The 25,189-nt window shown below is 43.4% G+C and overlaps 1 protein-coding gene across 1 annotated transcript in view; it reads left to right on the forward strand.

Moving 5' to 3' along the window:
- The window catches only part of LOC139054843 (MIF4G domain-containing protein B-like), a 50,784-nt gene extending 26,457 nt beyond the window's left edge, over positions 1–24,327 (forward strand). Inside the window, exons 6-9 of the mRNA XM_070532499.1 lie at positions 12,017–12,155; positions 13,139–13,257; positions 19,804–20,121; positions 23,944–24,327. Coding sequence (XP_070388600.1) covers positions 12,017–12,155; positions 13,139–13,257; positions 19,804–20,121; positions 23,944–24,183 — 816 coding nt within the window. The 3' untranslated portion in view covers positions 24,184–24,327. The remainder of the gene's footprint in view (positions 1–12,016; positions 12,156–13,138; positions 13,258–19,803; positions 20,122–23,943) is intronic.
- Positions 24,328–25,189: the final 862 nt, after the last annotated feature.

Raw genomic sequence — 25,189 nt, forward strand, 5'->3', positions numbered from 1 at the left:
TTATATTTGTGACGATGTTAAGGGTCATCAGTCGTTCAATGAGTCTCTGGCATCTTGGGTTGAATGTCCTCCTAATCGTCTACCCGCTACCTTTGTATGGAGATTAGAATAATAATTGATTACTTTTGTGTGGCTTGTTACTTGTACTAAAAATGTCTTATTATTATTACTTTTTTGTGCTTGTTACAGTATTGCTTGTCAGAATGTCAGATCTAGAATGTCAGAGCTAAAAGTACTACTTGATTAGCGGAAGTTTATTAGAGGGAATTGTTCTCTAAGCAGGTGAAACTGGCAGCAGCAAAGTTGCTCTAATCGAGAAACATTATGTTGCTTATCAGTATTTCCTGTTCCAAGTTAACTGCTGCTTTAGTGCTATGTCTAAAGATATATCATCGTTAATATTAACTAGTGTATATATCCGAAAAAGTGTGTGCGCCAAAGGACAAGCTTTTCAAATATCTGCTTCCCGACCCCTGGTGTTGTGTACATTAAATTTCAATGAGTTCGCAAGGGGCAGGTGTGCATGGGTTAACGCCTCTAAAATGGCGTGGCTTTCTTACGTGACATTTCCGTTTAATTTACTTGGTGGTGGGCTTCCTGTTCATCAAGTACCTAGGATATCATTAGGGACCTACGTGAAGCAGCCCCTGACAGCAGCTTCACAGTTGTTAAATTTTCTAAGGGCACGTCTGTACATGCAATGTTGCAGTTGTACAAGACACTCTTTCTGTACTTTCTCAGATACAGCTTGTCTGCACAGTCATGCATTGTTATTATATGACATTTATTAATATAGACTGCTTGACCTATGGACAACTATTGCGGGCACCAAATTTTTCCATTGTATTCGCACATTGTTGATATGGACACTTATTGCGCAGACACTGGATGGAGGGGAAAAGCACCAAGCTCGTAGAAGCCCATCTACTTTTATTTCGTTAAAGCAACGGTACGTATGGCGAGGACCTCATCTAAATGATCATCATCATCAGTCTATTTTTTTTTTATGTCCACTGCAGTGAAGGCCTCCCACTGTGATCTCCAATTACCCCTGTCTTGTGCCAGCTGATTCCAACTCGGCTTGTGAACTTCCTAATTTCGTCACCCCACCGAAATTTATGCCATACTCAACTTCTTCCCTTCCCTTGGCACCCATTCTGTAACTCTAATGGTCCATTGATTATTTAACCTACACATTGCATGGCCTGCCCAGCTCCATTATTTCCTCTTAATCTCAACTAGAATATCAGCTATCTCAGTTTGCTCTCTAATCCACACTGCTCTCTTCCTGTCTCAACGTTATGCTTAACATTTTTCGTTCCGTTACTCCTTGTGCAGTCCTTAACTCGTTCTCGAGCTTATTTGTGAACCTCCCAGGGTGTCTACCAACCGGGAAAACTGGGGATTCTCAGGGATTTTACTCAGGGAAAACTCGGGGAACTTGTGCTTCCTGTCAGGGAAAATTAGCTGTAATTTTATTGAAAGGGAACGAAAGTCGCAGTAATGCTTACTCGCATAACAGGGAGGGATCGTAATGAATAGTCTTTTGACGGCATGTCGTCGGCTGGAGGAGTGTACAGCCAATGGCCAATTTTCCGGATGCCTGACGGCTCCGCGGCACTGTCACGTACCCCATAGAATCAATGTCTAAGAACGTCTGAAATTTCCGACACAAGAGCCCTTCACCGTCCAATTTTCCGGACTTTCTGCCGTGACCGCAGGTCCGAAACGGCATTAATCGAAGCCACCACTGCCGCCGTTTTGATTACCTCGCCACCGTGGTAAACGCGGCGCCGTGTTTTCCATTAAAAGAATTCGCCGCTGTAAGCAGCGGCACTGACTCCGTCTTTGTGGTCCTCGCAATTGGCTTCGAAGCTCGGAAAGTACGAAGCGTTGCATAATGCCGGTTCCCAAAAGTCGGCTTTGCCTCAGTACAAAAGTGTTGCGCGGTGAAGCATAACAAGCGTGGGAAGGGGCAATTGTTACGGGACACAGTATCTATTCCTTAATTATATGCACGTCCATCCACCATCTCCTGTCACAGTACAGGCACCGATGTGCCTAATAAGGGTGATGGTAGCGTTTTCGGATGTGCCTGTAGTGATTTGAGCCTTTAATGGCAGTAAAAGACATGCATTCACTTTTACGGAGTGCCCGATTTTATGGATGTTTTCGCAGCCCTTACGGAGTTAGCAAAATCAGACGTTGACTGTACAGCTGACGAAGAGGATGCTTGGAATGGTCCGTGGGGCGAAAGCGCTAGGAGGAGGATGAGAACAGGAAGGATCTACGCATTGAGGAATGAACGGGAAAGGAGCCTGACGTTGCTTTTTTCAAGGAGCTTGAGCTCAAAAAACAAAGTGTTGGCTGACGCTGGAATGCAGGTGTTCCTCATCCAAACCGAAATCAACTTGCTAAAGCAGCGAAATAGAACACTGAGGTATTGTGTGTGGGCTGAGAGTATGCCGGGAGAGTTGATGTTGACACACCAGCTGTTGAGAACCTCATTTGTGACAAAGTTCGGGCCTCATACCAATGAGCTCAATTGCTATAAATTGATAAAAGAAGTTCATATCACTTTCAGTCATGGCATGCACATTTGTAGACGCGACCTATTTTTGCCATTTCTGTGCAGTGGTGACAAGGAATAGAGCATGAACATTAAGCCTACGGCAAAGTTCTGTTAACCTAAATAACTTCCGTTTTGCTTCTGAGTGATGTGTATCATTACAGAGTGTCACTTTGGTGCAAGCACTACCATGTTTTACGTGACACTTGATGCAGGGCATGTCAGTGGCAACCTTGGAATATATAAATTTTTTTCTTTCTTGAAATGCTTGAGGCTAATGAATAATTTGTGCACGTAATTCGAGCGGGGGATTTAATCCTTTTTATGAAGAAGTGTAGCATGACTGACTTTACAATATTCAAATATGTAGTTACTCCGAAATTATAATGACTTAAAGACTCATTCTATCACGTTGATTTGCTTTCAGTGGAGTCTCAAGTACCATCTATGTTTCGCACATATGTAACGACAGTCGATCATAATTCGTGACTGAAGTGAATATTCGAAAACATTTGTTTAAGTATGCATCTCATTTTTATTCATATTTGAGAATATTGCATTCGATTTGCAATGAGTTTTACCATTTTTTTTTTTCGAAGTTATTTTATTCGCTGTGCATTTTACTAACCCCTCGCTACAGGTTTTTTTTTTATATAAAACAAATGATACTCCTTACTATTCAAACTAGATTAAGTCATTTCTTAGCATGCTTACTGGAGAGTGACAGCATCGGGTGACATAGTGTCAGCTTGTCTTGACGTAAAACAAAATTCTGTGTCACTCAGGGAATTTCGCAAAGGCACTCAGGGAAAACCTGGAAAACTCAGGGGATTTGGGAATGTCAACTTGATGGACACCCAGGTGCCTCCAAGTTTATGCTCCATATGTTGGCACAGGTAGAATGTAGTGATTGTACACCTTTCTTTTCAATGATAGTGGTAAGCTCCCAGTCAGGATCTGGCACTGCCTGCCATATGCACTCCAACCATTTTTTATTCTGTAAATTTCCTTCTCATGATTAGGGTCCGCTGTGAGTAACTAACATAGATAAACATGCTCCTGTAGAGACTCTAGAGGGTCTGAACATTACCTTTGTCTTCGGCATGTTAATATTCAACCCCAATTCTTACACTTTCTCAGTTAAGGTTCTCAATCATCTGTTGTAATTTGTCACCAGTGTTGCTGATCAGCACACTGGCACCTGCAAACAAAAGGTCGCCGACATATTAGCGATTGATCCTTGCTCCTAAGCCTTCTCAGTCTAATTCTGTGGTATAAAGGTTATAAACAGGGATAAGGTGCCTCAGAAAGCTGGCTTATTCCTGTCTATAACCTTTATACCACAGTGTGCTGCTCCATCTGTCAGCCCCACATCCACACGGACTTGGCCTATGTTTCGCATACAGTTCAGCCTCATGACTACAACCAATATGTATGCCTCCGCGTCAGAAAGAACAAAGCGTCTTTTTCTCTTATTCGTTGTTACGTCTCGCCATCAAGGCAGTTTGACTGTGAAAGATAAAGGGCGAAAGCTGCGAATGGGTGTCATTGTTGCGGGGATGAACGAAGACCACAGACTTACCTCCATATATGTGAAAGCAGCTTCCGAGGTTCCAGTGACTCACAAACATCAGCATACCTTCAAACACAAGGCTTGACTGTATCGACCTAGAAATGTGCATTGATTGCATTCACACGTAAAGCTATGACACCATACCCAGTCTCCATTAATGGACACATTATCACCTATGGAAGAACCTATCGATTTTTGGGTGTAATGATTGACCGAAATCTTTCCTGGGGTCCTCATTGCACGTACCTGAAGAAAAAACTGTTGCTGATCGCCCAGGTACTGAGATTAATGTGCGAGAAAACATGGGGCACATCTGTACACTCCGTGCTTCAATTGTACAGAGCTCTGTTCTTGGGTATTTACGCTACAGCCTTCCAGCGTTGTCTCGTGCATGCAAGTCAAATATTCGCTGGTTGGGGAGCTTACAGGGCCAAGCATTGTGCACGCATTCAGGACTTCCTCGTTGTGCTTCAACAGCTGCAAAAATGATGCTCACCAAAAATCATTCCATTCAAACATACGTTGCTATGGATTGTCTCAGGATGCATATCGTGCAACGTTTTCTGAAGTTATAATCGCCTGTACAGGTTGTCTTCCATTAGGATACATACCAGCAGCAAGGCCGTCATTGCTCGTGTGGTGTGTCCAACAGCCTCAGGTGCGCCTAAGTATTCCGGGCGTAAAGAAGAAAGCCAATCTTCCAACAATAGCTCTGAAACAGATGACGCTGCTATTAATCAATGAGACATACGGGGACCGAATACACATCTATACTGATGGTTCAGTCTCACCTACCAGCTCTTCAGGTGCCGTTGTCATTCCGGCTATGAAAACCACAGTGAAATTCAAACTGCTCCACATGACAACATCAATGGCGGCAGAGCTTGCTGCCCTGCGTACTGCTGTCAAATACCTGCTTGCTACCCTGCATACTGCTGTCAAATATCTTGTGCGAGAAACACCTCAGAAAAGGGTCATTTTTTCAGACTCTAAGGTAGCACTTCAGAGTCTGTATATTGCCTTATATCGTAGACTCGTGTGCAGCTGACATATGATATAAGAGATCGCCATCAAGCTATCACTAAAAGGCATGAATTTATATTCCAGTGGTTAGCTGGACATACCGGCATTGCTGGTAATGACCTCACTGACAAAGCCCCCCGGTCTGCCCATCTGGAAGCCCGACCAGTTCCATTCCCCTTATCCAGAACTGACGCAGCAAGAAAGCTTCATATCATTGCTAAAGCTATGACACACAAATAGTGGTCCTCTTCCAACCTCCCAAAGTGTCATCTTCATAGGCTGGATCCATCCTTAAAGCTACAAGTGCCATCAAAAGTTTCCCGCTCTGAGGTGACAGTATTGTGCCGCCTCTGGCTCGAGGTGGCATTTACGAAGGCCTACTTGTTCTGCATTGAAATGGGGGGTACACCCTTGTATGACCCTTGTGGAACCACAGAAACGATTGAACACATCCTATGTCTCTGTCCCCAATAAGACATTGAGTGTGAACCACTCTGGAGCATTTAACCAGCTAGACTGTAGACCGTTTTTGGTAATGAACATGCTTGGACCATGGCCATATGTGTCGATGGCACAGAAAGCCGCGAAAGCACTGTTGAAATACCTCAAGTCGACAGGTCTTGGCAACCATATGTAGGCTTGGTGTGAACCTTCAAATCTGCGTGAAACTGTGCTCTCTCTGTTTCCTCTCTCTCTTTTCATCCCCATACCCCCTCCCCATAGTGCAGGGTAGGAAACCGGACGAGCGTCTGGTTAACCTCCCTGCCTTTCCTGTCTTCTCTCTCTCTCTCCAGTCTAATAGTTTGAATACTTTTTCTAAGCATGCAGTGGAGAGATTGTGTCTCCTTGCCTGACCCATTGCTTGATAGGTAATTTTCTCATCTAAATAAAGGGAGTCAAAAGCCCCACATACATTAGCAATGAAATGCCTACAGCGTGCTAGCGGTGGCAAATACCCACCACTCTCGGCACAACCAAAGTGCCCAGCGCATCGTCTACTGTGACAGTCACTTGACAGATTCAGCACACTCGGAAGTGTTTCCTTAGGCATAAATGCTTTACTGAGGCAAAGACTAGGATTTCTGTGTCTTCCAGTTATTCTACTGGTAACCTTGTATGCCATAGTTCGTCAAGACAAAGTAGCTTTTCCTCTTGCAGCTTGTTGTAGCTCTACTTATGCTGCATAACCCACCATGACAGCCCATTGGCTTTGGTGTTGTGCTGCTTAGGTCGAGGTTGCTTGTCTGATCCTGGCCTTGATGGCCTTGTCTCGATAGGGGCTAAATGCAAGAATGCTCCGGTACTTGAATTTAGGTGCATGTTAAAGAACCCCAGGTGGTTGAAGTTACCGTATTTACACGATTGTAACGTGCCCTGGGTTGTAACGCACACCTGTTTTCTATGACACAAGAATAGAGAAAGAAAATCGTCCTCGATTGTAACACGCACCCGTTTGCTGCGACCTAAATAAAAGTCCTTTACCGCACCTCATTCTTTCATACAGGAATACAACTTTCTCTTATTTGGAAAAACAAAAATTTACTTCCAATACACTAAAGTTGCGATTAATAAAAAAAGTTGCAGTTTCGCTCAAAAGTTGAAGCATCGATTATGATAGCAAATTAGTAGACAGCTGTACAAAAAGTAAGGATAGTATGTAGTTTTAGCGGCCGTATAAACTTTTAAACATTCGCTTACTAACTGAATTAACAAGCATGGTGTCATGCACGCACACGCAAACAATAACGCGTCACACAATGACCGCGGAAACTATCAAAACGCTGGAGTGGGAAGTGCGGTAGCAGGAGCGAGTGAATTGACCTTTGTGCGGCCCCTTGCTTCAACGCAAACTAAGTGACCAGAACACAGCGCGGTGTGCCTAGATGCATAGGCTGTCTCCACCGCAGATCGCTTTCAAGATAGGGACCACACGGCCGCGCCGTACGTAGCAGCTGCCGGAGTAGAAAGCTTCTCCGCCAGGCCTGCACGTGAATTTGAGGAACTTCAAACGCCTGTGATGCAACAACATTTCTGTCCGTTTCCGCACATATGATCACTTTCCTTTTAATTTCGGCATCGTGATTAACTCGGCATGTAGTTGCAGTCGGCACTTCTATGCTAATAGAGCAAACACGGAAAATGGGAAGACCAGAAAAACAGACTGTGCACTAACCTAAGCACACATACTACAGCACATGGAAGAAGTCACGGCACCTAGGCTCAAAAGGCGTGCGAGGCGGCCAATTTGAAATGCCGATGGCAATATGGTAACGCAGATTTAGGGTCGTACTCAATTCTATAACGCCCACGCAGTTTTTGGACCTATTTTATTGGGGAAAAAAAGTGAGCGTTAAATTCAAGTAAATACAGTAATCCAGAACATGCGGTGTGCCTCATAATCAGATCATGGTTTTTGCATGAAAAACCCCAGAAATAATGTTTCTTTAAAATACTACGTTCTTTTTTAGTCCATGATAGAATGTGTAAGTGCAACTGAATGAGGATGCAGAAAGAAACAGACACACGGAGACAGAGCGCTACCTCTGTGTGTCTGTTTCTATATTCTCATTCAGTTGCACTTACACAGTCTATCATGTATTCTAATCAACTAACCCGCCCATCTATTTTAATTCTATTTTGTGGAATAAACTTTTTTTGAATGAAAGCTCCATACTGTTGCAGCCCTAATGGCACATGGGGGATTCAAGCTGTACGGCATTTTTTTTTTTTTTTTGCACATCGCAGTGACCAGAGTAATGCACTTCACAAGTCAGATTTTTCCAGATCTCGCAGTTCACATTGCAATCTGCATAAACAAATTATACAGCATTTTCCTTTCCCCAGTAAATGTTCTTAGTTTTCCATCAAGGTTCATTGTTATGGATGACACATTTAATGCACAGTATTGGTCGTGAACCGTAGTGTCCATATTAACAAGGCCAACTGTAATGGCTAATACTTTCAGTCCTAACAAGTCTTCTTGCCCTATAGGCTCTTCAAGCTCAGGCTCTCTCGTGTTTGTCTTGGCTTGCCCAAGATATGCTTCAACCACAACAATTATTGTAATTGCTAGGGGCTATTTGGTGTAAACATACATTGCAGTCCAAATACGGAAAAAAATCAATTTATGTACCATTTTTCTTGTGTGTATAATGTGCAGTTATCATAGAATCTTTGCTTTTCATTACGTGCACATGTTTTCGGATTGTTATTAAAAAGTGATATTCTCTTTGTGCTCGAAAACCTTCTTGCTCTTTGTATTCTTTTTTTCTTGCTCTTTTGCTGTGAAATGTACATACCTGTGCCTAATGTAAGGCCGTTACTTCATTGTTAACCACTCCTTCTCTGGCTGCCAAAAGGCAGCTGGCAGTATTCTACAAATAAATAAATAAATGCTAGGAGTGCATATTCGACATGGTCTTGCCTTGCCACCAGCAGAAAAAACACACACATTTTGTGCAACTATTTGTGCTTATGGCATAATTTACTGGCACAAGTCGACCATCGCTTCACTCTTGGTGTTCAAACCAAAGTGGTCCTGATAGACCTGGAATTATATCATTAAGAAGAAATTTAAGCTGGCATTTCTGGCTTTCTCTGTTCCATGTGTATGAGAAATACACCTGGACTGTATCCATGTTTTTACTTATGGTCCAGCCACACTCATTTCCTTGGCTGGAGCCATAATTTTCTCAGCGAGAGCCACATATCTTGCACGACATTGAGTGCTATAGAACTTGAAGGTTTCATGCTGCCCTTTATCTCATCAGCTTATCTAATCAACGCCAAAGGACTTCACAGCTTTGGTTGGAGAAAAGAAAAGGTTAAAGACAGCGCTGCTGGCTCTACTGAACCACACCCTTGAAGGAGCTGGTCCCACTCCGAAACATTGAGTACATTAAGTAATCTTTTAGATGGTGTCAGATCCAGTCCTTTCAAAATCAATTATTCCCGACCAGACAGATATCTGTCAAATGTTCATCTTTAAACCTATGAGACTATTCAGTCAGTTTATAAAGATGGCACATAAGAATACATCCTATTATCATGGACAGATACAGCTAGAAAACTTTTCATGCTTGCCCGAGACATCATATGTTATCTGCATGGAACATGCAAGTTTCAAGATAGCCAACTGCACCACCTTGACTCGTATGCCTCCAAATCCCATCTAGCTGTCCCTATGCGAGGTCACCTTGCTTTTTTTTTTTTGCTTATGGCTAGGACTACTTGCCTCTATGAAGTTACTCGCGCTCCATTAAGGGATGACCAGTGTTTTTTTAATTTGCTAATTTAGTGCATGATAGAACAATTGTTGTTTCTTTAAGCGGAGCTTGACTGGGTTTATTTAGCACCAGCGCAAAAGAACAGGTGTAGTTGCATGGCTATGGGTATGTAGAGTGGGGATTCGAGAGCTGAGGACCACAGAGGGCTCAAAGTTGACGTAGGAGAAGGACAAGGCTGGGCTGCATAGACTGAGAATGGAGCACTTAATTCGCCAGCACGAAATGTCGCTTGATATGTGGTGGCACCTTGTCTAAATTCTTGTAGCAGCCAATAATGCTGCATTTGATGACTGGTCACGAGGAGAGAGAAGCATGTTTTTGGTGACTTATCTGACACATAATGTGCTGGCACACTCACAAGTGTGCTGGTTCACATTGATAACAGGCCACCTTTAAAGTGCTTGGCAGAAAAAGGCTGTTAGGCTGTTCAATTATTTCTGAAGAAATATGAGGGCCAGCCAAACTTACCATGAATCAATTGTGCATTTTTAGAAGTGCAGCAGTACTATGGCTGTTTTGGAGCAGGAGACATTGTTGGAACTTGCTAGGTTGTCTTTGGTTACTCTTATAAGACAGTTAACTAGACCTTGGCAGGCACTGTTTAAATCCCAAGGCATCACAGTGAGCTGCAGGTACAGTAACTTTGGGTGCAGAAGTCATCCAAAAACTCATTTTTGCATCCTTCTTCAAAACAAGGCCTTCTCTCGTCATGTTCTTTGCTATTGTAGAAATCTATTGTTTGAAGTGCTATTGCAGAAGTGTAGGAAAAAAGTGCTCATCATTTTTTTCTCACTTTATTGCTTCAGATAGTACTTGCAAGTTTTCTTGTAACTACTAGCTGTTCAACTTATAAATAACAATAGATCAGTTGGTCTAGACTGATAAAATAATTCTTCAGAACTCTACTGACATAAATTTCCCTGCAAAATGTTCAGTACTGGAACGTAAAGCAATAACCAAACATCAATTTTCTGAATTGCATGCCGAAACCTAAGCAGGGGTACCTCAATCTCATATGGGTTGCAGATTTCCGTGCTTTTTGTATTTGGGTCATTGTGGCCCTGTGAAACTTCTCTAAGCTTGCTGCATTCATTATTTGGCTCCTTCAGAATACAATGTATTCCATATTCCCAGAGAAAAAAAAATTTAAGTAGGCTTGAGCACATGGCGTCATGGCGAACTTCTGTGGGACTTCGACGTGGCGTCTGTTTTTTACATCTGTCCTTCAGGGTGTCTATCAACCGGAAAAATGGAATTCTCAGAGATTTTGAATAGGCTGGAAAGACTCTGGGAGCAAAGTGAATTTGTGCTTCTATGAGGGAAAATTAGCTGCAATTTATTGAAAGGGGATGAAAGTCACGGTAATGCTGGCTCGTATAACAGAGAGGGATCGTAATGAAGCGTCTTTTGATGCCGTGTAGTCGGCTGGAGGAGTTGCCAGTGTACAGTCAATGACCGACTTTCCGGATGGCCAATAATTCGGACGGCTTCGCGGCACCACCACGTATCCCATAGAGTCAATGTATCAGAACGTCTGAAATTTCAGACGCAAGAGCCGTTCGGGCCATACAATTTTCCGGACTTTTTGCCGTGACTGCAGGTCCGAAACGGCATTAATCAAAGCCACCACTGCCGCCATCTTGATTACCTTGCTGCCATGGTAAATGCTAGGCCTAGCTTTAGCAGTGAGTTCAATGGGGCTGGTTGGTTCATCTTTAGAATAAAAACAGGAACAGTGCAAAAGGACGAGCGAGTAAAGAGCACAGGACAGAGCGCTGACTAGCAACCAAATGCTTTATTTGCAGAAGCAGCATATAAAGACATCATTGAATGTGACATAAGAACAAAAAAAGGATAAGCGTTAGCCACGGAGATAATCCAGTTCTTCTGTTGAGAGCGTGAGGGAAGCAGAACTGACGCACGCATGGCCACTTTTGAATATGCAAAATGCCCCTAAGATTTCCCGCGCCAGTTCTGCCATTTTTTCAAGGCTATTTTATTTGCTGTGTGTCTTATTGACCCCTCCTTTCTGATTTCTTTTTGCATAAAATAAATGCTACTCCTTACTATTCAAACTGGATTAAGTTGTCTTCTTATGTTTAACTTGCTTACAGGAGAGTGGCAGTATTGAGCGACATGGTGTCAGCCTGTCTTGACACGAAACAAAGTTCTGTTTCACTCAGTGAATTAGAAAATGTCAACTTGGTAGACACATTATTGCTTATCAAGCCTTTCTAATAGCAGAAGTTGCTTTTTTGGTATTATATAAGGGTAATTTACTAAGAAATCTCCATTTCTTTCCTTTTTTTTTTTCTTTGGTGCTTCTTTAACATCCCTCTTTTACTGCTTGTTGCTGGGTTAGTTGGCTCATACTTAGTGCGGTTGACAAGACACGGGAGCAGTTAAGGAAATGATCGGACAGGAAAGAACGCCACAACTACTTGTGACTGACTTTCTTTCCTGTCCGGTCGTTTCCTTAATTGTTCTCGCACCTTTTCCACCACAAGAAATCCCTCCTTTAGTTCAGTGTTCTGTTAACCAATTCAATGAATGACCTCTGCACAGGTTCCAGATGTTGTGCTGGCTCGACAGACTACTTCGTTGGCCTGTGAGGAACTGCAGCCCGCTGGCGGCAGCCCACAGTCGCACAGTGATTACGAGAGGGACGAGTACAGTCTTCTGATGGTCAAGCAAGCTTTGCGCAGTGAGTGAATGGTGGCAAGCAGCGTTGTCAAACTTTGGCTTGTCATCAGCCTACATTTCTGCTGCAGGGTGAAGGACTCCCTTGCTGATCTGATTACCCCTGTTATGTGCCAGCTGGCACTATCTTATGCCTGCAAATTTCGTAAAATCACTACACCACCTCATTCTCTGCCGTCCTTGGCTGCGCTTCTTTTCCCTTGCCACTTGTTCTGTAATCATAATAGGCTGTTGGTTATCTGCCCTATGCATTACATGACGTGCCTTAGCTCAATTTCCTCCTAATCCCAGCTGTGATATTGGCTGTCCCTGTTTGCACTCTAACCCCCACCACTTTTTTCCTGTCTCTAACATTGTATTATGCCCGTCATATTCAGTTCCATTGCACATTGGACCGTCCTTAGCGTGTTACATGTTTGGCTATATACTTTACACCAAATTGAGTGCTTTTGGAAACTCTTGGCCACAAGAATTTTTTGCTTTGTACAGCTAGGGTGGCCCAAGATAAACCAAACCCAAAATAAGTGAAAAACATGTGAACTGTATAGTGATATCAATAAGCAAAACGTTGTTCATCTTGTTTCAGTCACTCTGATGAGCTGGAAGATATAGGCAACTTAATGCGCTGAGTTTACTGTATCTCTGAAGAAAATGTGTTCAATGAACCTCATCCCCTTGCTTTGGGTTCGGTTTATTTTGCACCACCCTGTGTTTTACCTAGCTGCATTTTGGCTACTTTGGGTGTCAAATACTATATATGAGCACGCAAGTAGCACTGTGTGTTTGAAACAGTCACACTTTGCGCTAGGTATTGTGGCTGTGCTTGATATAATGGAGTCGGTATGTTCAGAGGTTTGCCTCTTTATACATAAATTTTGTCACATTGATATTTGGCCTTTTAGGCTAATCAAATGCAGTGCCTTGCACGACTATAGAAGCTTGCAGGGTTTCTATATGCGAGTTGGGCTTTCCTTTCCCCTTGTGCAGACCCTAGTTCGCTAAACACGCAGCAGCTTCAGAAGCTCGCGCACGCCATCTGTCACACGGCACCCAAGAGCATCGAGCACGCTGGACCAGCAGCCAAGTTTTGCCACCGGATTGCTTTGGTAACCACCTCGCATAGCTTTTGTAGCGACAAACAGTGCTCTGTTGTGAACTTTAATGGTCTGTGGAACAGGCAAGGCCTCTGACCCCATTTTTTTCAGACAAGGCAGAGTCTGTTCTGTTGTGTAGAGGCCCAGTTCATGGTAGCTTTTATGAAAGGGAAAATTCTAATCCACCTGACCGTAGCACAGAGCTACAGAGGAAACCCACTCTGGTATTCCACAAAACTGATTTGCCATGTTCAGTGTACCTCTGCTTAGAGTTTTGTCAATTAACTTGGCCTCGTGCTGCGATTTCCTAGCCTCCTGGTTAACCGAAGTGATAGAGTGACCTTACTGGAAAAGCACTGGACTCGACTTCGATCCCAGGACCAAGACAAAATTTTGCTGCGGCTGCAGTAGGCTTTCCTATTTGTTTCCTTTGTAATATCAGGCTGCAGTCAGGTCGATGGCAATTTTGCATTTCATCAACTTCCCTCCACCTTGAGGACTTCTGCAGAGCTGATTTGCAATGGTAGCTTTCAGCGCACTATTAGAAAAAACACTGGAAAAAAAAAAAGTTAAACAGTGCGCTGCATTTGTTTCTTACTCCTTTTGGATTCGTGTGTTGTATGTAATTATGCACAGAAAGGTACCTCGGATTTGCATTGCCAGCTTGCCCATATCAGTACATCTCAAAAGAGGAAGTTAACTCTGTTCCTCACATCATCTTTCTTATATTATTTATTTTTTTTTGTTTTATTTTTCTATAGAGAGGAAGCTTTACTTACGGGAATTACGGGAGCTTCTGGTAAATACATCGCAATGGAGAAATAATTTTCTTCAGCATCCACTATGCAGAATTTGATGAGGTTGGTTACGTTTCAAAAGAAAAAGTTAAGATCTACAATCTGTAGGAATAACAGCACATTCTCTTTTATCTGGCATTGCTTCTAGGTGCAGAAACATTCTTTAACATCAAAGGAGTTCTATATGCTTCAGAATAACTTCAGTTTGGCCTAGTTGGTGTTTACTGCATATCTATTGACCACTAATAAAGACGGGGCAGTGGAAGAGAACACAAAAACGACACAGGCGGTGTCGCCTGTGTCGTTTTTGTGTTCTCTTTCACTGTCCCCATCTTTATTTGCAGTCAATATGATATGTAGTTCTATATGTATATTGAAAACAGGTTTTGTTGTATGTTGCCAGCCCAAGAGATTTGTAGCTCATTCTCTCGCCAGAGGCTGCTGCAATAATGGCCTTTTGTTAAATGGGCCCTGAAACAGCTTTTTTACCTTATTGTAGAATGGCTTTGCTAATAAAGGGTGTTGCCTCACAAATCTGCTCCTTCAAGTTTAAGCCGAGTTCAAGGTAGTCATTGCTCTGATGCACGTCTTTCTCTCTGTCTCTACTGGCATGCTGAAAGCTACACTGGGGGTGGCAAGGGGGCAATGGCCTGCCAAAAGTTGGGCATTTTAGCTTTTTTTTCTTTAAGATGCTACTTCCGGTTCAGGCATTGCTCTCTCGATGCGAGATGGGCACTCTGGCTGCCTCGCGTCGCCACACCCCTGGAGCTAGATCACCCACAGAGACCAATCAGAGCACGCAGTTGTCAAGGGCCAGAGAGCCCTCTGGCCATTGACAACTTTACCATCATGGCATGGCACAGTATCTATGCTAAGCAGCATGTAGGTGCAATCTTTGACGTCACATGTATTAGACATAGCTATGTGCACCTGTCATGTGTAGACCAGAAGTGCAAAGACTAAATACTTTTTTGATCGTTTTGAGATTGCAGGCATATGTATTTCGTAATTATTTAACTTAAAGTTACGCCAATGCCTTTGGTAGGCTGCTCGGCTGAGCACAACGCATTTGCCCACAACATTGCAAAGGAGCGGGCAAGTGGTTACCACTTTTGACACAAAATTGTAAATAAATTCCCTGTCGCATGCAGTGGAGAGAGAGAGAAAAACTTATTTGGTTCTTTCAAGGATTTAGCGTCTTGAGGTCTCCGTCGTCTTCTCGGGTGCCGGCGACGTGGAGCCTCTTCCGGCAAGGGTACATTATTTGGCTGACAGGTTCACAGGAGCCTCATTTACTGATTGGCAATGATTCCTTAGTGTTCAAACTGTGTTTCAGAACCCCTATAAGCATGTGCGTTCTAGTGCCCTTTGCGTTCACAATCATGGTGAGGCAGTAGTGCTGTTGGCACTGATGTGTCTTAGTATATCATGCATTGGAATCGTATCTGTTATGCTCGTAGCACACCTGTTAAGTCATTGTCATAATTTTAATGCAGTTGACTTGTTAATCAGACCCTGATGAATTAACGAAGTTGATTTAATTATCCAGTGAGTCAAATTAAAGAGGTTGCAGAAAAAAAAGGCTCAAATGATCACCTGCTTGGTACTCTTTAGCCATACCTTGCCGTTGCAGCACTAAACCCTACTTATCGATCAATGAGCCGACTGACTGTAGGGAGGAGGCCTTCCTTTTAGGCAATCACTTTCTTTTTTTAGAAAAAATGTTGAACTCTGCAACTCGCAAATAAAGAATGATGTCAGAAATCTGTCGATTGCACCTATTGAGACATCTCTAAAGTGTGCAGAAAAACGTACTATACTCCAATTCTTTATAATAGTAATAGGATAAATTCCAATAGAGAAAGTTTATTGGATTATTGGATTAAACTGTATTGGTATATTAGACATTAGTATTAGTAGGATGAAATTAGCAGTAATAGGCCAAAATTAAGCAGTGAAATAATAAATGTACTGAAATATTCTCAATGCAACAAATATATAGCTTAGAATTCTTTCATTAATGTGAACCCTTCTGTGCCTTCATTCTCGATGTTTGGCATGTCTGCTGGGTCGGCTTCTTGCCGAGCAATACAAGTTTATGTCATGATCACTACTTCTAGAAAACATTTTAACGTGGGAGTGTTAAGGGCCCCATGTCGCAAAAAAATCTGTGCCGGCAGTGGTAATGTTGTCCGTATGACAAAAATGGTCTCAAACCACGCATCCCGGTCCACGAACCGCACATCAGCCAAAACAATATGATGACCCCAGTATATCAGTCCATTATTCACAGTAAGTTCGTGTCTGTGGGTGAAGTACGGCTCAAAGCACTGTTGCTCCGGTCTCAGTTGGTTTGGCCAGCCATGCAGAATCTGTCTTCACTTGTTGGAGAAGGATGTCATCACTGGTGCTGTCTGCCAGCTGCTGTGCACAAAGAGAAAAATCTGTCAAGGCTTGCGCGTGCAGCACATATTCTACAGGATCATCTTCACTGGGCTCTCCACGTTTCGGCAGAGGCAAACAGCTCAAGGCGTCGATGTTCGCGTTCAACGGTCCTTTCCGATAGTCTGTCACACTGATATGCTGATAAAAGTAGTGCCCATCGCTGTATCCTAGCCACCATTTGCAGAAAAGGTTTGTCGCGATGGAACAGGTCTGTCTATGGCTTATGATCAAAGAAAATTTGTTACCTAAAAGATAGTCCCGAAATCTTATCCCTCCGAAAACTAGTATGGGCGCTCCCTTTTCCAGTCGAGAGTAATTGCGCTCCGCTGGTGTTAAGGTTCTTGAGCAAAAGGCTATCAGATAATCTTCACCATTGATACGATGGGACAGTACTGTGCCCAAGCCGACAGACGACGTGTCGCATTCCAGTCGAAGTGGCTTTTGTGGGTCATAGTGCACAAGAAATTTAGCTTTACACAAGCCAGTCTTTACTTCTTGATACGCTCTGATACGCTTTACTTCTTGATACGCTCTTCTTGAGACGGCTCCCATTTCCATTGCATCCCTTTTACCAGCAGACCATATAATGGAGCTAGCGTAGTTGACAAGTTGGGCAAGTATCTCGCGTAATATGTAACCAAACCCGAAAAAGATTTCAGCTGGCTTACCAATGTTGGCTTCAGCGCAGCTAGCACAGCCTCAAGGTTGTCCTGCAGAGGATCAAGACCTTTAGCATCGATGCAATGCCCAAGAAGCAACACTTGAGCTTCCCTAAACAGGCATTTGGCTTTGTTCAACTTCAAGTTGTGTTCATGCTGAAACACCTGCCGTAGTACGGAGATGTCGTTTTCCTTTTCTGCAACACGCATGTTGTTGATGCAAACTTGAACATTCAGCAAGCCTTGCAAAACCGATTCCATGCATCGCTGGAACACGGCAGTGGCCGAAGCAATCCCAAATGCCAGACGATTGTAGCAGCAAGGACCCTGGTGTGTGTTGAGTACCGCTGTCGTTCTGGCTTCTGTATCCAGTGGCAGCTGCTTGTAGGCGTTGCGCAAGTATAGCATACTGAAAACATCGCCTCCAGAAAGAGCCGCGAACATGTCTTCAACTCCGGGCAAGTGATACTGCTCCAAATGTGGTGCTGGGTTGACCGTTAACTTGAAGTCACCGCACAACCGTATCTCTCCGTTCTTCTTTGCCACCGGAACCACTGGAGTTGCCCACTCCGAAAAGCTTACCAGTGAAAGCACTCAGTCTTGTATAAGATGGTTCATCTCGGCTGAAACTATAGAGTGCATAGCAAAAAGCACTGTTCGCGCTTTACAGAAACGTGGGCGGGCTCCCTCCTTGAGGTGCAGTTTCACAGGTGGGCCCTTGCAACAGCCAAGCTTGTTCTCAAAAACATCTGAGATCGCTCGAGCAGAAAACTCACCTTGCCGTTCTCCCGAACCACATTTACACTTGAAGTGCTTACAGCGTTTCAAAAGGACCCGCCCACCATGCGGAATGCTTCTGTCATGTTCTGACTGCAGAGCAGTGGTCCGTGACATTTGACAACTATTAGAGTCCTCGTTACAACAGTCAAACCCAACTGTGCCGGCATTATCTGACCGACAACAGGTAGTGGCACTAGGAAGCATGTTAAACGGAGCGATGTCTTTTCCAGTGCCGGCCACCACTTGCGGTGCTTCTGAAATATGCTTTTTGATATAACACTGACCGGAGAACTCATGTCTATAATAATTCGCAGTTTGCGACCCTGCCAGGTCAAGTCTTCCTCATGAGGCTTCCATGTAGCTCCATTGGAAGAGCTGTGAGCGACAAGAGCATGCAGCACCTCTTCTTCGCTCTCACCTTCTCTCTGCTCTATGGCAAAGGCCCCGGCCTTATGGGAACGCCCCATGCTGCAAACTTGCCAGATGCAGTTTATTGCCACAATGGTGGAACTTTGTGTTCCAGTGACGGCATGTGCGTGTAACGTGGGGACCCCGCCGCATTGATCACATAAATGATTGTTTGTTCGAGTGTTCCCCCACTGCGTCCAGAGCCGCCGTCCTTGCTGTGACTGTACAACGGTGATGCTGGTTACCGAAGTCTCCGGGAACCCTTCCTGCGTGCCTCGCATGCCGTCTAGCGCTTTCTCCAAAGCTATGACAAATTCTTCTGCCTCCTCGAAAGTTAGCTACTTGCACTTGAGTAGGCAGCGACAGGCGGCAGCGGCTCGGATTCCGCATACTGTACGGTCTCGCAGCATCCAGTTCAGTGAATTGCCGAAGTTACAACTCCCCGCCAGTCTCCGGAGGTCAGCGATGTATTCCCGAACTCTCTTGCCATCCCTTTGCTTGTGCATGAAGAACGAGAAACTTGCTGCGATTTCATTTACTTGAGGATTGTAATATTCCCCCATGTATTCAACAACTTCATCATAAGTTTCACTGTTGACTGACACGGTTGAAATGCGCCCTTGCTACATGCAGATGACAGTATCACTCAACGAAGGCACAAGCAGAGCTTTGCATTTTGTAGTGTCGGTGATCCCATTGCCCACAAAATAAGCTTCCAGGCGTATCCTGTACGTACTCCAATTGCTCACCGTCTCGTCGAAAAGCGGCAGGCGTGATGCCATCCTTCGATTCAGTCCGCTGCAGATCATGCTCGCATCGATCCCATTTTCATCGCCACTGTAGTAGTGCGAATGGCAGCGCCACACGCATAGGCGCAAGCCAAAGAATGGTTTATTGCAGATAGCGTGGCTGCTTTTGTACAGTGTACATTTGGTCGTGCATGCGCACTTCGTGCGATGAATGGGCTTCCGATGACGCGGCACGGCAGATCTTCCTAGTCATTGTAGAGTGGCACATTCCCAGCAGCAACACATACCTAGTTACCCAAGCTGGCAACAAAGACGTTCTTAGAATAGCGACACAGACCGACTGGCCCGTACCCAGTCCTCTAAGTCGGCGTAAGAGCATTTCTCAGAATAGCGGTGCCTACACCCAGTTTAGCGTCTACAGTGACTTGTGTTGGCGTGAGAGGGCTTAATTTATTAGAGGCATGTGTGTATACATTAGCCCATACTCCGTGATCCAAGTTGATCCTCTGGTTGGTTTCAAAGCCTGTTACCTCAGCACAGCAGCCCGTGGCACTAACCATTCGGCCACCCAGTGACCCAAACAGGCGGAAAAACAGTTAGGCACAAACATAGATACATAGATAGGTACAAACATAGATAGATAGCCCCCGGAATTGCTTTAAGTACCCAAAAAATAGTAAGTCAATAAAAATGGCCTGCTTTTGATATGTCCACCATCAGGTGAGCAACAGCGTGTTCCTGGAGGGCCTGTTGAGCAGCTGCCGCGAGTTGTTCGAGAAGCGGGAGGAGCTGATGGGCACGCTTGAGGCTGCGACAGGAGTGCCGCTGCGCTGGACGCCCTACGTCTCCTTCGTGGCCAAGCTCCTGGTGGAATTCGAGTCATCAGACTGTGCCAATTCAGCCGGCACCACTGTCGATGCCAGCGGTGGCGAGAGGCCAAGTGGCTCCTGGAAGGGGACTGTGCAGTCCCTGGCCATTCTGCTGAGCAGCTGCTTCCATGTAATCTTGCGCCCTCCATTCCTGGGCAGTGCTGCCGAGGCAAGGAGTTGTTTGCGTTTTGGCTCACCAGTTAAGCTAAAGGACAATGTTATGTGAATCTAGATTGTAAAGATTAGAGTTTTGTAACAATGAATTTGTCATTCGTAGCGATAACAGAGGTTTAATAAGCAAGAAAAAGACAAATGGAAATTTGGAGTGATGCCACCACCTGTTGTGGACTATGGTACTTCTAGTGTGACATAAACACTGGTCGATTAACAGAGTGGCGTAGAAAGATGTCACATGGAGATTATGTCAGCAGGTCTGTTCTGGCGCAGTTGGTTCAAATTGAAAAGCAACAGTGGGACCTTTAGTGGCAATTTTCTGCTCCATAAAGTGACATGTCAGCACAAAAAAAAATTAAGATAGGCTTCTAGGCAAACAATCTATCGATCTAGCTCAACTTCATATTTTCCTCTATTGCCCCTTTAAGGGTAGTTGCAGACTTACACTTCAGGAATTAAATGGCACAAGACAAACACCAACAACAAACACAAACGTCAGGAAGGACGACATCAGGCCAGTGCTTTAAAGGAATGCTAGGGAGAAATGCAGACAATTTTCACAATTGTGTTTTCCTTATTTTTGAGGTTAGATGTTTGTTGACGCTAGTGAAAATGAAGTACAAGCCTCTGCATTTTCAAATTTTCACTCTGATACCCTTGTACCAGTACGTCACTGTCACATTGTGAGTTTCTAAAAGTATTTTCTTGTATTAGGGCCATTGTGGCACGTTCAGAGTTTTCAGATCTTGCTAAATTCGGTCTTTTGAGTAGGTCTTGTTGTTGGCCTAGTAGGTACAGGTTCATCTCAGCAGAAATGGCACAATATAAGACAGCGCATAAGGTTAGATGACAGGACAGTCACCTGTGCTTTCATCTCTTTCTGTGCCATTTCTACCAAGACGAATTCAGTCTTATGCTTCTTTGAAATACTACTGAGTTTATCCTTATCAATAAAATATTAACTGAGCTTGAGCAGATACCATCAAAATCTCGGACGCCACGGCGATTTGTTTACTCGCTCAATGCATTTTTATCTTGAGTGTTCCTTTAAGGACGAGGCGCAGTAGCACAGGCTGAATGCCTCTGCGATCAGTCTGTGCGTGTATTTTAACTAACTCACAGTGTGTCATAGTTCATTTCGCATTTTTCATTTTTGTTGTAGGTGTGTCCACTGTGATTACGTGACCATTTCTGTACTTAAAGTGATTGTTTCGAATCAAACTCAGTAGAACATTGGCAGGGCCATAGCCAGAAATTTCGTTCGGGGGGGCTCACATTCCAGCTTGGTCACCTCCTTAAGAGGAACCGTTTTCTCAGATGCTCCTATCTAAATACATGTAGAAGGTGAATGAGTTTTTCTCGGCAACCACTGCACCAAATTTGACGAGGTTTGTTGCCTTTAAAAGAAAACCTTAAAATCTAGTGTCTGTTCATTTCTAATTTTCGATTTACGTCTAATTTTTTATTAAAAATCGGCAAAAATCACAAATTTTCAGAACAGGAACTATCAAGTTTACAACTCTGTAACTCAGAAACGAAAAATGATAATACAATTCTGTGAATTGCCTATACTAGTACATCTAAAGCGGACAAAATGTATCTGCTATACATGAACCTCAAAAAATTTAGTAATGTGGATATACAGCTTTTGCAGAACCTTTGTAAACAACGTAACAAATTCACATAAGATATAAAATGACATATCAGATTTGTCTACTTTCAATGGTCTAATGGATGCCGTTTACAGAACTGCGATATCTGTTTTTGATGCAGAGTTATGAATTTGTAAACTTCGTTCTTCTATTTTTTTCGAACTTCCGAATTTTTGAAAATTCTTTAAACAACATCCAAGACCTAAATCGAAATTCCACTTCCAACAGTCACTAGAAGTTAACTTTATCTCTCTCAAGTGTAACAAATTTCATTAAAATCGGTCCAGGGGTTGTCTCAGAAAAACGTTTTTGCGTTTTACATGTATTTGAATAGGCCGTGCCGGAGTTGGGCCTGAGCTAAAGCTTCCTCTTAAGACATGAGTTCAGCAGAGCCTTGCAGTGATGCTTTTAAGCTTTTTTCTTTTGTCCCCAGTTCGGCCAGGCAGTGGTGCCACTGAGTTCTTCAGCCTACAGTGGAGGAGGGGTCCCTAATGCATTAGTACATTAGTCTTGCGTGCCCGTTCGGAGAGAGCATCACACATTCGGGTCGTGCAGCAGTCCTCTTGCTTGAATTTGGTTATAAATGCACTCCGAGCCAGAAAATCGGGGTGACCATTCAAGTGTGGTATTACCAAGCAGATGCACCTCTCAGAGTCAAGATTGGCTGGTATGCTATTGCAGAAGCGTTATCTTTAGGAGGATCACTGTTCTATTTTGCCATAATTGAGTTTCTCATTGATTGTCGGCCTCAAATAAAACATGAAAGCATGTAAAATGTGCTCCTGTCAGATTGAAACATTACAATACTCATTGGGTCGTTGCAGCTGTCATTCCATAATGTTCATTTGCTACTCAAGGTTTCAATTGAATGACTTGGAGTTAGGTGAAGGGGCTCAGGATGAGTACCATCACAACCATTTCTAAATGAAGGAAAACAGTCCCTTTAGTTATAATTTTCACGTCCCTTAGAAGGCTAAACGATGCAGTCTAAGCATGCTAATTCATATTTTATTGTAGCATGCTTCGATGTTCATTTATAAAGAATCGGTGACCTTTTTCAGCACGCACTACTTGATATTATCGATATCACCGACCCGATTCTGTCAAGAGCCATGGCATGCTCATTTGGAAGTGTGAGCACCGACGCTAGCAACAACCTCGGGAACTGTGTGCAGCTCTTTAACTTCCGGAAAAGAGTGTGGAGACGTCCTTTGTTTGGCTGTGTTATTCAGGCACTGACTGGAGTGGGGTGTTGCGAATGCTTAGTCACAACAAATCTGCATGGACACTATGGCGTAACTTCGTTCTAAATTGGAAAGCATATTTAGCGCCAGCAGAAAAGGACAGAAGGGAGACACCACAATGTGCGTGTTGGGCGTGTTGGTAAACTGACTTGGAAAGTCAGTTTACCAAGACGCTTAACAAATGGAAATGCTGAAATTCATTCTAAACGACCAGCATGTGACCATGGACATGAAAAATATTTTATTGCTGTCATGTATAGCTATTTCCTCCTAATTTGTCTTTGTAACCTCTATTGTAAATTGGCTCCCTTTTTTCTTGATATACAGTTGGACCTCATTAAAATCAAGTCGCATCCAATATGAAAGTGCCTTCGTTGTATCCAGTATTCGTTATAAGTGCCGTTTAACTATTCTACTCTTGTAATTTACATGCTGATACAGTCAAACTTAGATATATCGACCTCGAAGGGGGCTGCGAAATAGTTCGATATATCAGTAATTTGATATATAAAGATTTTATACACAAACTTTCAAGACTTTTCAGCTGATTGTTATACACAATAATTTGTTGTATTCGGGTTCAGCTGTATTGCTGAGAAGCATTTTAGATTCACTCTATATTTAATCATTCTTTATATCCGTATTATATCGATGTCTAACTATAACAACTTAATTGGATATAACTATGTAAACAGAAATCTTTGTTGCCGGCAATTGCACGAAACAAATGTATGCTCACAACAGATATCAGTATAACAAAGTTTTTTGTTGTTGTTGTTGTTGTTGTTGTTGGATGTGACGCCACTGTAATGAGGCTTGACTACGTACCAGAACTACACCCTAAATGGGGCTCTTGAGTGCTGCACTTTCAAAGACCATTCGTGCCTGTAATCCAGCTGCACTCTCGTCTTGTGCCCACAGATGGAGTGCCTGAGGTCAGCGGTGACGGCTGCTGGCAAGGCCATGGAGCGTGTGGCACCACACGTGATGTACGCACTGATGGCTCGACTGCGCGATGCCTTCCTCGAGCCGGGCACGTCGGCACGCTCACGCAAGGTCCTGCTGGAGCTGATTGAGCTGCGCGCTTCCGGTTGGCAACTGAAGTCTGCGGCGCAGCAGATGTACTACCACCCTGGCAGGACCTTCCAGTCTCGCAATTGAATGTGCGACAAGAGCATGGACGCCACTCAATGCATTCAATTTTCATCGACGCCATAGTCACACATGTAAATGCGGCAGTGAAAAAGATTTTCGATTCATTGGAAATACGTAATTTATTTTATTTATTAAATGTGCAATGCATTATCTGTTGCAGCTCTGTGTCTAAATAGTTACCTCTGTGGCTGAGGGCTGAAGCATTACCATTGATGGTTAACGTGCCCACTGAAGGAGTGCATTGTATTCTAATATGGGCAAACTGAGATTTATTCAAGGGTGTTGAGGGGGTGCAGCACTGAGAACTCGAGGTTGCAATGTTCGATTCTGAATTTATTTAATATAACATTTAATTGAGGAACATACTATGTTGTTGCAGCATGAAGCCATTACTTGAGGCTGTAGACTGAAGTGTTATTTCTAGTCACAACCGATGCTTAAAGGGAGCAGTGCAGTTAACTTAGTCATGAAGGCTAAGAGTCATTCTTGTAAAGGCAGTGTCAACAGTGAGTAGGTACCACATAAACTTGATTATGATCATATAAATTTTACTATACGTATTAGCTTATAATGCATCCGTTTTTTGCCCGACATTTACACCATTCCTCATTAAGGTTGAAGGCTGAAGCATGATGTATAAATGTGCATGGTTGATGTGCCTACTTACATGCAGTATTTTAACATTGGTATTGAAATTTAAACTCAATCATTCGAAGACAGCATATGAAACAGGATTCCAGGTTTTGTTCCATCTTAGACATTTTATTTGCACATGAAGTGACCTTTTGCAGTCCAATGTGTAGGACTTTCTCTGAGACAATAGTTAAAATTGAAACTTGCATTGACAACAACAGTTTGAATGTTAGCATCTCACAATGTCGAAATTAGTTGTTTGTGCACATGCTAACTTCTTCATCACAGGAGTTCATCTCCTGGTCCGTGTTGCACTGACTTGTGATAAGACTTTTACATCTAAAAGCGTAAGCAAAACTCGTCACCTCAGTCATTTTTG

Source organism: Dermacentor albipictus, chromosome 1 (genome assembly GCF_038994185.2).
Source record: "Dermacentor albipictus isolate Rhodes 1998 colony chromosome 1, USDA_Dalb.pri_finalv2, whole genome shotgun sequence".
Lineage (NCBI taxonomy): Eukaryota > Metazoa > Arthropoda > Arachnida > Ixodida > Ixodidae > Dermacentor > Dermacentor albipictus.